This window comes from Carlito syrichta, unplaced genomic scaffold, assembly GCF_000164805.1.
Source record: "Carlito syrichta isolate Samal-C Ts95f unplaced genomic scaffold, Tarsius_syrichta-2.0.1 Scaffold305209, whole genome shotgun sequence".
NCBI classification, from domain to species: Eukaryota; Metazoa; Chordata; class Mammalia; order Primates; family Tarsiidae; genus Carlito; species Carlito syrichta.
The window spans coordinates 25,012-35,785 of NW_007249305.1; the positions used below are offsets into that span (position 1 = coordinate 25,012).

The 10,774-nt window shown below is 58.5% G+C and overlaps 1 protein-coding gene across 1 annotated transcript in view; it reads left to right on the forward strand.

Annotated features, from left to right (window-relative positions):
- The first annotated feature begins 1,420 nt into the window (after positions 1-1,420).
- Positions 1,421-10,774, forward strand: part of CD82 (CD82 molecule) — a 26,997-nt gene continuing 17,643 nt past the window's right edge. Inside the window, exons 1-4 of the mRNA XM_021714080.1 lie at positions 1,421-1,512; positions 6,347-6,419; positions 10,016-10,140; positions 10,242-10,320. Of these exons, the coding sequence (XP_021569755.1) occupies positions 1,450-1,512; positions 6,347-6,419; positions 10,016-10,140; positions 10,242-10,320 (340 nt within the window). The 5' untranslated portion in view covers positions 1,421-1,449. The remainder of the gene's footprint in view (positions 1,513-6,346; positions 6,420-10,015; positions 10,141-10,241; positions 10,321-10,774) is intronic.

Sequence of the window (10,774 nt, forward strand, 5' to 3'; positions counted from 1 at the left end):
TGGGGGGGGGGGGGGCCAGTTAGATCCCAGCTTCCCCTTTCCCCGAGCCCTCCTTCACGTGGGACCTTTTGCAGTGGAGGGACACAGCGTGCTCAAGCATGGCTTGTGTCATTCAGAAGCACTGTGCCGTCCAGGGTGACCGTGGACACTTGGAAATGGCCTGTGTGTCCAGTCTTCAAGTACTGGATAAATGCTCTGTGGCACGGCCGTGTTTGGGCCTTGACCTGGAGTCACTGGGGTTCCGGAACGGGCCCACGAATCCCCAGAAACTATTTGTAAAATTCTACCAACATGTGAATTTTCTGGGGGAGTCTGTGACTAATAGGATGGAATCATACACGACATGTAAAACTATTTTGTAGAAGAACTTTTGTTTTGTTTTTAGAGATAGGGTCTTGCTCTGCTGCCCAGGCGGGAGTGCAGTGGCGCAGTAAAGGCTCACTGCAGCCTTGAGCTCCTAAGCTCAAGTGACCCTCCAGAGTAGCTGGTACTACAGGCACATGCCACCACACACCCAGCTAATTCTTTTGATTTTTGGTAGAGATGGGGTCTTGCTGTGTTGCCCAGGCTGGTCTTGAACTCCTGGACTCACGCGATCCTCCCACTTCTGCCTCCCAAAGCACTGGGATTAACAGATGTGAGCCACCATAGCCCTTTTCTCTGCCTGCAGAGACTGAATATTGTAGAATGAAAAAAGCAGGATACAAAATACTTTATGTACGATGAGCCCAGTTTGCCCCAAAACCATTTGTGCTACATACACACACCGGAATTATACTACTAAAAGGAGACAGCTTTTATCTCTGGGAGGAAATAAACATTTGGGGTTGATTTCAGTTCTTCTGTGTATGTTGCTTGTTCCACACACACATCTGTTCCCTCTATAACCAGAAGCAGAGGTGCTTGGTCAGACCGTTTTCTGAGAAGCCAGACAGAACTCTCCTTCTTGCCGGCAGCCCCCATGGCGCTTGCTGTGCCCCCCTCCCCATCCCAGAGGGAGTTCTGCAGATCTGGAGATAGCCTTTCCTTGCTCCAGGACCAGCCTGGCAGTCCTCACAGGTCCCTGAGCCATGGGCTACCCAGATGTAAGCCCCATGGACATCTGGAGCTGGTCGTCCGGGGCCACTGAGTCACTAGCTAACTCCCTGGCCCCCTGACTTCAACCAGAGCCCGTCTGGCTGGTTTCGGGCCTGCGTCGCAGAGGTGAGGGTCTGCCTGGCAATCCCCCTCCTTCCGGCTGCAGCCCAGGGAGAATGGCCAGACAGCTCCTAGGCCGCATTTCCCAGCGGTGTGGCTGTAGGCCAGTCTTCTAACCTCTCTGGTTCTCGACATTCCGTGACGCAGGGACATTGTTAGTGCCAGCCTCGTGGGGCACTGTGCGAGCAGACCCGTCCCCCGACTCACCTGTCTGCCTTGTGTTTTCTCCCAGGGAGCTCCGGGACCGGCAGGATGGGGTCAGCTTGTGTCAAAGTCACCAAATACTTCCTCTTCCTCTTCAACTTGATCTTCTTTGTAAGTATGGCCAGGCTGCCCTGATGGCCTTGGACAGCCTCTCCTCCCAGCCTGAGCCCCACCAGCGCCAGCCGGCAGGGCGAGGGATGGTGAGGGCTGAGGACAGGCTGACCCCAAGGGAGTCAGGTGGGGACGGCCAGGAGGTGCCTGATGTTCCCAGCTGAATCCTTGCAAAGCACTGTGTTCCTCTCCCATCGCCAACTGCCCACGAAGCCCTCCCCTGTCGTGGGGATACCGCCCTGTGCTCTTGTGGGAAGAGCAAGAGGAAGCCACACTGTGGGCTGGAGGGGCCACATTTGCCCTCCCCTGGGCCCACCCCGGCAGGCCTCACAGGTTGCTGGGCCACGGGCTGCCCAGATGTAGGCCAGGTGGACATCGGGAACTGGTTGTCCTGGGGCCTCCATTTTCCTCTCTGGCTGGCACCGTCAGACTCCTGCCTTGGCACTGTCAGAATGGCAGTGTCAGTGTGTGTGAGCAAGTGTGTATGAGCGTGTGTGAGCGTGTGAGCATGTGGGTGAATGTGAGTGTGAGTGTGAGCCTGTATGTGTGCATGTGAGCACGTGTGGTGAGGGTGCCAGTGGCCTGGGGTCCTCATGGCCCCAGCATGGTGTCGGGCCATGGTTCTTCATGGGATTGGTTAACCTTTAAACCCTTACAAAATCAGGTTCTGCAATAGGATGTTTACGATGGTCCAGTTTTAATTTTTTTTTTTTTTAGATGAGAAAACATAGTTTAGGGCAATCCCCTCAGGTCCCCGCCCACTGTGGGAGTTTTTCTGTCCTCTCAATAAGTCCTGCTTTCTAAAAAAGGAAGATGTCGTTTATTTGGAAAGTAAACTAGGGAGAGAGAGAGAGAGAGAGAGAGAGGAGATTCAGCTCCCCAGGCAGGGGAGGGGGCCAAAGCCAGGAAGCGTGGCGACAGCTGTAGCTCAAAGAGCACAGGGCCACGCCGGAGTCTAGCAAGGCAGTGGTGACCGTGGCCTGGCAGTGGCCCAGGTCTAATTTTTTAAAAGTATATACTCATCAAAATCATTAACATTTTTAAAAGGAGAAGAAAATATCTCTGAATGTTCGTGTTGGAATTCCTAGGGATTTCTATTTTTTTTTTTTTCTTTATGCTTCTCTCTATTTTCTGGATTGTCTACAGTCAATACAAATGACTTGTTGGGGAAGAGAGTTTTGCTTACACGTGATGGAGGATTATAGGAAACATGGGGAATAAAGAAAAGAATCGTTCTAAGTTCCTCTCATAACTTTAGCCCACCATGCAGACATGTGCACGTGTGTTCCTGGCATACACATGTGCACACACACGCACATGGGTTGCCCGGGTGCCTCCTGCTGCTTGTCCCTGGGCTCTCTTCCCAGCTCCCTCCTTGAGGACCTCGCTGAGGCCCCACGAGGGCTCTGGCCTCCACTTGTGGCTTCCCCCTGCCGGACAGCTCCCTCCCGGCTGGCCCAGGCCTTCGGGCAGCCAGCTGCTGCCGGCACAGGCCACGCCAAGCCGTTCCTGGCAGGTGCTTGGTGTCTGGGCTGAAACCCAGGAGGAAGGGCCCACGGACCCGACTGGGGGCGCACAGACGCGCTATCCCTAGGGGCTCCAGGGACGAGGGAGAGGGGCCTGGGAAGTGGGTGGGGACTCAGGGTTGAAAATGTGCCTCCACACAGTAGCAGGGGTGGGGAGATGGCGGGCCTGAAACCTGTAGAGGGAGGGAGTAGGGTGAGTGGTTTGGGCCAGGGTGTCCCCTCCTGTTCTGCTCCCAGGCGGCCCCACGGAACCACGGTCTGGAAAGGCTTCTCTCTGGCCCATGCTGGGACTGGTCTTGGCATCCAGGGCCTGGCCCCCTTCCCACTCCTCCCGAGCTGGCCGGAGTTGGGAGTTAACTCTCTGTGTGCTGAGGCCCGGTGACCCACGGCGCGGGGCGAGGAGGAGCTTTTATTGCAGGAGGGTGAGCGAAGGAGGAGGGCTGGTGCATGCCTGCTCTATGCTTGCCGCCCGCCACCGCGTGCACCCACACCCCTGTGTGTGGCTGTTCTCTGTAGCTGCCCTTAGAGCTGGCGTCCTCGGGGGTGGGGTGTCCATCAAATGAGTCCCCTAAAGGACTCTAAAGTCGCAGGGGGGGTCTAGGGACAAAGAATCGGCCACAGGAACCCCATGGAAGGCCCTGGCTTGGTGGGGAAACAGCACAGGCTTCTGGGATCCTGAGTACAGCTGGGCAGAGGGGTCCAGGCAGCAGGGGTGAAAGTCTGCATGGGGCCTGGGGCCGAGTGTGTCTCTCCGGACATAGACTGCCAGCTGCCCGGGTGGATTCTGTGCACCTTGATGGGGTTCCGTGATGGGATCTGTGGTTTGAAAAAGCCACATGGCTGTGCATGCTCGTACCTGCATACGTGTGCGTCCTGCCCGCCTTCCCCCTTGAACCCAGACTCCCCAGCAGGTCACCATGTTCTCAGGTCCAAGGAAATGCAGGGGTGGCCTTGCTGGGGGAAGGTCCTGGCTGGCGCAGCTCCATCTGAGGGTGGGGGGTGGTTAATGTGGGGTTGCTCTCTGGCCCCAGCCTTGGCTCAGGGGGTGCCGGGGGCCGTGCCCACTCTGGCAGGCTGTCTGGCTGGCCCTCCTTCCTGGAGGTCCCATGGCCTGATGGTCAGCTGCAGTCATCAGACCCACAGAGGGGCTGAATGGGCCGTGTCAAGGCTTCACGCTCTGGGCCACTTGTGGCAAGCTGAGGAACCCCTGGGCATTCTGGATTTTGTTCCGATTGGGAACGCATGTGCCCAGAGGGAATTCTCTGCTGTCCCTATTCCCTTTTGGGGGGCTGTCCTCCCCCCCACTGCCCCATGGCTGCAGAAGAGGAGTGAGCCAGGGCCTCTGCCACGTGGGTCTGAGTGCAGAGGGCAGACTGTGACCTGAGGGCTGGCCCCAGCTGGCTGTGCTGAGGCGGCGTGGAGTAGGCTGTGGTGGGGACATCTTTAGGACCCAAACTCCCAGGTCCTAGAAAGTTCCTCTTCCTCCCAGCTGTGCAGACCTCAAGCGGGCCCTTCCTCTCCCCAGGGTCTCAAGCGCCTTCCTGTCCCCAGAGACTAGGGCGCAGGGCGAATCCCAAATATCCCTACAGCTCACATGCCTCCATCTGGCTTCCAGTCCCTGATGGATGAAATTAAGGCCTCAGTTTCCCCAAGCGTGAAATGAGGAAAATGGCAGGGTCCTTCTCACTGGGAGCAAGGAGATGACAGTGCCTCAGGGATGATTCTGGTGGGACACAGTGCGGGACAGATGTTGGTGGTCACCACATCTCTATGGCCGTGGGCATTAAGATGGCAGGGCCTGGGGTGAGGTGAGGGGCCAGCACCCCTGAGCCATGCTGGGGCCCCGGGCAAGAGGGACAATCAGTAATGCCCATCCTGCCAAAAATTTATTGCAGAGTTTAATTGTTGGCTCATCATGGGTTTTTTGGCTTTAATTTTATGCTTTTAAAGTTATTGCTGTAGAATATTGTCTTGATGACTGAGTTTCTGGAGCCCCTGCCCACATGCTGTCCCCGAGGCAGGTGTCTCATGCCTTGTCCTGGCCCCGGCTCTGGTCTTTACCAATAGAACGAGGCTGATGGAGACCACGGACCAACGTCAGCGCCAGGCCGAGGGCTCTACGGACAAAGGGATGATGGCTGAGGACCAGGGATGGTGGGATGATGGCCAAGGACCTGAGATGAAGGGATGACGGGATGATGGGGGAGGTGGGAACCCGGGCCAGGAAGAGAGGTGGGACCTTCAAGGTGGATCATCCCCTGTCCAGGCCCCAGGTAATGACTGGCCTTGTGGGTGACAGAGAGCCACCCTCACCTCCAAGAGAGCCTGCGTCTTTGCCCAGACTGCATGGGTTTTCCCAGCTGTAGCTGGGTTTGTGGGATGGGGGGTGTCAGTTGGGACTCCGCCTGGGCTGTGGCCCTGCCCTGGGACAGAGGCAGGGAATGCCTGAGTCTGGGGCCCTTGTTCATTGCCTTTCTAGTCCTCATCCTGCATGAACACAGCTGGGCTTGTGAGTTCATCTTCCCCTCAGCCTCTCCACTCGGTCTAGCCAGAGAAGCCAACACACGCAGTTAGACCCTGTGGGAATGCCCGTTTAAAACTCAGACAGAAGCCGTTATCCCAGCACGCTGGAAGGCTGAGGTGGGAGGATGCTTGAGGCCCGGAGTTCAACACCAGCCTGGGAAACATAGCGAGACCCCGTCTCTCCAAAAAATTAAAAAATTAGCTGGGAGTGGCGGCATGTGCCTATAGTCTCAACTACTTGGGAGGCTGAAGCAGGAGGATCGCTTGAGCCCAAGAGGTCGAGGCTGCAGTGAGCTACAGTCGCACCACTGCACTCCAGCCTGGGGGACAGAGTGGAGACAAAAGGGACCTGATAGCAGTTGTCACAGAATGGGGGCACCTTAGTCTTTCTGAGCAGTCAGGGGAGGCGCTTGTGAAAGGTGGGCCCTTGTCCACCTGAGGGACAAGGTGGGCTTTGGCCTTCGAGTCTACGGAGGGTCCTGGAGCATCAGGAAGAGCACTGGGAATCTTCGTGGAACCACACGTGGTGGGGAGTGGGTAGCGGGCCGGAGGGACACTCCACCCATGGTCCTGCTGTGTGGCTTGTGGGACTGTGGAACCTGAGGCCGTCTTGCCTTCCCTGGGCCGGAGAAGGATGGAGGTGGTGCCTTCTGCCTCTCAGGCTGGGGCAGCTGGGGGCAGCTGCAGGGGAAGGAGAGGGAAGGGGACGAGAGGAGGGGGAGGCAGAGGAGGGCTCTCACCCCACCTGCTCTCAGGCTCCCACCAACCCGCCCCTCTCCTTCCAGATCCTGGGCGCCGTGATCTTGGGCTTCGGGGTGTGGATCCTGGCCGACAGAAGCAGCTTCATCTCTGTCCTGCGTAAGGCCCCCTCTGCTCCCTGGGCCCCGCCTGCTCTTGGGCGGGGGGCTGTGGGCAGTGCCGCTCCCGCAAGTAGAGTCACTTCTCCAGCCGACCTCAGGGCTGAGGCTAGGGCTGGGCCAGCTGCCAGCCGCGGCACCAACACCATCGTCCCTTGGCAGGGGATTCCAGAAGGAATTTTCTCTTCTTTCCCCAACAAAGCGCTGTTGTCTGAGAGCACTGGGGATGGGGAGGCCAGCTTTCCCTCCCGGCCCTGACCTTGGGAAAACCTCTTACGCTCTCCATCCGTCCACTTGCCTGGTCAGCGGGATGTGGGCAGTGGCCCTGCCCTCTCATCTCAGAAGGCTGCAGAAGGCAGAGACGGCGGGGCTGATGGGGTGCCCGCTACACCCAGGCGGAGCCCGTGGGCCGGGTGAAGTGACCCTCCTCACGTGCCGTGTGTACCGAGCATTTTTTTTTTTTTGAGTTAGGGTCTCACTCCGTTGCCCAGGCTGGAGTGCAGTGGCACGATCGTGGATCACCACAGCCTTGACTTCCTGGGCTAAGGTGATCCTTCTGCCTCAGCCTTCTCCTGAGTGGCTAGGACTATAGCCACACACCACCACGCTCGGCCAGTTTTTGTAGAGACGAGGTCTTGCTCTGTTGCCCAGGCTGGTCTTAACTCCTGGGCTCAAGCAATCCTCTCACCTCAGCTTCCCAAAGTGCTGGGATTGCAGATGTGAGCCACCATGCCCGGCCTCATGTGCCAAGCATTTTATGTGCATGAACCGTCTTGGTTCTACATCTGTCCTGTGAGGCAGATGCTATTCTCTTCCTGCCTTACCCATGAAGAAACAGAGGCCCAGAGAAGTTAAATCACCTGCTGAAGTTCCCACAGCTTCCAAATAGTAGACGTGAGGCCAAGAGCTTTGGTCCTAAATGCAGTCGGGTGGCAGGGTGAGCCCTAGCGTGGAAGTCCCTTCTCTTGCTCTTTAGAGGCAGAAGGAAGAGAGCCCAGGGCATAAGAGCCGACAGGAATAAGAGCCCTTCTGGTCTACTCAGCCTCTTCCAGGAAACCTTCGGGGCTTGCTGCACTGACCCCTTGGGGGCTCCTGGTGGTGGGGGAGGCACCACAGAGGCCCCAGGAGCACGGCTGTGCCATGCCCCTCATGGAGTACGCCTTGGCCTGGTTTCCTCCCGCAGCTGCCCAGGGCAGCTGGTTTGGACTCTGGCCTGTGGCAGCTGCTTGATTTGAGCAAAATGGAACCTGCTGGGCTGTGGTGATGGAGGGACCATGTCTGTCCCCCTGGCCTCAGGGGACTACGGCCCGCAAGGATGTGCACTCACCCTCTAGCCATACCCAAGGCACCTGGGGCTACCAGTTCCCCCCTGCCCATCCTGGTTCTGGGGTCAGCAGCATAGGACCCATGCTCCCCACACGTTCCCTCCTCTGCCCGGATCAGGTCCAGCCTCCTACTTCCTGGGTCAGGCCCACACCCAGCCGACGCTGAACCCCAGGGCAAAGGCTGGCAGCCCAGCCCGCCCACCCACATTTCTGTCCTCTGTGCCCTGCTCTTGGGGGCGGGGAGGGCCAAGGGACCTCCTGCTGCAACCGTCCAACCGACCTACTGGAATCTGAGACTCTCCGGCTGACCAGACCTCAAAGGCCTGCTAGATGCTCCAGGGGTGCTTTTTACGAACACCCGCCTGAGCCCCACCCACCCTGGCATCTGACTGCCTCGGTGTGGGTGGGGCCTGAGTGCTGGGGCTGCTTAAATAGCTCCCCAGGTGGTTGCCCGGGCAGCCAGGGTTCGGAAACCCCGATCTACCAGCCCAGCCACTGCACTTGGGTAAACTGAGGCCCGGGGTGGGGTGACTGGCTAAAAGTCACACAGCAAGTGAGGGTCTGAACTGGAAGACAGGGCCCTGGCCTACTACGTGCTGGGCCTGCGAGACACAGCAGTCTCCTAGCAGCTGGCAGCAGAGCTGGGCCCCAAGCCCGCTTCTTTTGGTCTCTGTTAGGGCCGCTTCCTTCCTGCCTTCTTGGTCCCTGCCCGGCCCAGGAGGACTGAGGGCTCTCCTGCCCTGCTTGGTGCAGGGGCTGCCCGGATACGCCCTGTCCTCTGTCAACTGGTCCAGCTGTGGGGCAGGCCTGCGACCCCTGGTGTGGATGGGCCTCATATCAGATGGACAGTTCTGAGACCCGGGGCCCCCGCAGCTCGGCTGGCCTCCCATGGGAAGGACCGGAATGGGGGCCTTGGCCTGGGGCCCTGCCTGCTGGGCACCTTGCAGCCTCTCGACTCCTGGGCCTCAGAGTTCTCGCAGACCAATCAGGATGCGGGTGTCGCCTCGGAGGGCCGTTCTGAAAGAAGCAGGGTGGTTTGGATAAAGGGCCTTGTTCGAGGCTGGCACACAGTGGCCTTCCGGGCAACGCCAGCTTCGTTTTTCTGGGAGTAGTCATAGAGGGGATTGTTAGAAGCCCAACCCAGGAAGCTTAGGACACATGGAGCTGGTGCCTTCTCCTTGCCCACGCTGAGTGCTGAGAGCCAGGCGAGAGGGCCCGGGTGAGGGGCTGGGCTCGGGCCAGAGGTCCCACGCACACCCCGGGGCTCCACCCAGCTTTCTGGGGCGATGGGTTGCCAGGGCTCTTCCTGGGCTCCAGAACATTCTGTCTGGGACCAGGAAGTAGAGCTGGATTCCTCGGCCTCCCCCGCCCTTGTGGTCATTCCTCGGGGGTGCTAATGCCCCTCGGTGGTCAAGGTGGGGACCTCAGCCTCTCCAAGGTCCCCCGGGAGTCATGGCCAGCCAGGCTGTTCTCCCTGCTGGTGGTCAGTGGTCAGCCCTGGCTGTGCCTCAGTCCTTAAAGGGCGCATTAAAAATGCAGATTCTCGGCCGGGCTCGGGGGCTCAACCTGTCATCCCAGCACTCTGGGAGGCTCAGACGAGTGGATGGCCTGAGCCCGTGGGTTCAAGACCAGCCCAGGCAACTTGGTGAGAACTCATCTCTACAATAAATCAAAAAATTAGCCGGGCATGGTAGTGTACACCTGTTGTTCTGGCTACTTGGAAGGCTGAGGTGGAAGGATCACCGGTCGATGCTGGGGTTGATGCTGGGGTGGCCATGAGCGTGCCACTGCACTCTAGCCTCGGTGACGGGGTGAGACTCCGACTCAAAAAAAAAAAAAAAAAAAAAGGCAGATTCTCAGCCTTCTGCTGAGAGAGTCTTTGTCTGATTATGAGGGATGCCGGAACTCATATCCATCCCACGTTCAAGTTCTTGGGGTGCAGAAACTAAGCACAAAAAAGCAGTAAAATGTAGTCTCCTCAATCCTGATAAGTGCTCAGAAGAACCAGCAAAGCAGGGATGGGGTGAGGCTGGAGCAGGGTGGGGGTGCAGCTTTACCCTAAGGAAGGGGACACATCTGGCCAAGGCAGCTTCAAGGGACAAGGGAGCTGGGCCCTTGTTGGGTGCCGAGAAGCCTGCTGAAACGTGGCCGACCCGGCACCCCGGCTCCAGAGAGGTGGGAGAGCTGCCCTGGGCCAGACGGCCAGGCATTTGCACCTTCTGGGCCCACTCATTTTCTGCCTCACAAGCGGACCTGTGTCTTCCTCCCCCAGAAACCTCCTTCGAGTCGCTCAAGATGGGCGCCTACGTCTTCATTGGTGTGGGGACAGTCACCATGCTCATGGGCTTCCTGGGCTGCATTGGTGCCGTCAACGAGGTCCGCTGCCTGCTGGGCCTGGTGAGTGCAGCCGGCGGCCTTGTCCCTCACAGGCTGGGGTCGAGCGGGCCAGGGTCCTGGCGGGGCCCGCAGCTGACCCTGCGTCTCCTCTGTGTCCCCAGTACTTTGTCTTCCTTCTCCTGATCCTCATCGCCCAGGTGACCGCTGGGGCGCTCTTCTACTTCAACGTGGGCAAGGTAAGTACCGCCCTCAAGCCGCCTCTCACTGGGCGGGGGCAGACGCATGGGGCATTGATCCCGGGTGTGGGGGAGGACACAAACCCCGCGGAGGCCAGGTATGGCGTCCTGGACCGCCCGTGTTGTGTGATCGAGTAGTGGAATGCTAGAGGACAAGGCGTAGGCAGCTTACAGCTGGGCCTGGATGTCGGCTCACCTACCGCTTTCTAGCCATGCTGCCTTGGGCAAGCTGCCTGCCTCTGTGTGCCTGTTGCCATCTGTAAATTGGGGACAGTCATAAAACTTAACTTTGGAATGGCTGCAAGTATCCTGCAAGATTCGTTTTAGTAAAACTCCCAGCACAGGGCGTAGCATTGTAAGTACTCAATAAAATAGCCGGGCTCGGTGGCTCAGCCTGCAATCCCGCGCCTTTGGGAGGCTGAGGTGAGTGGACTGCCTGAGCCCGTGGGTTCGAGATC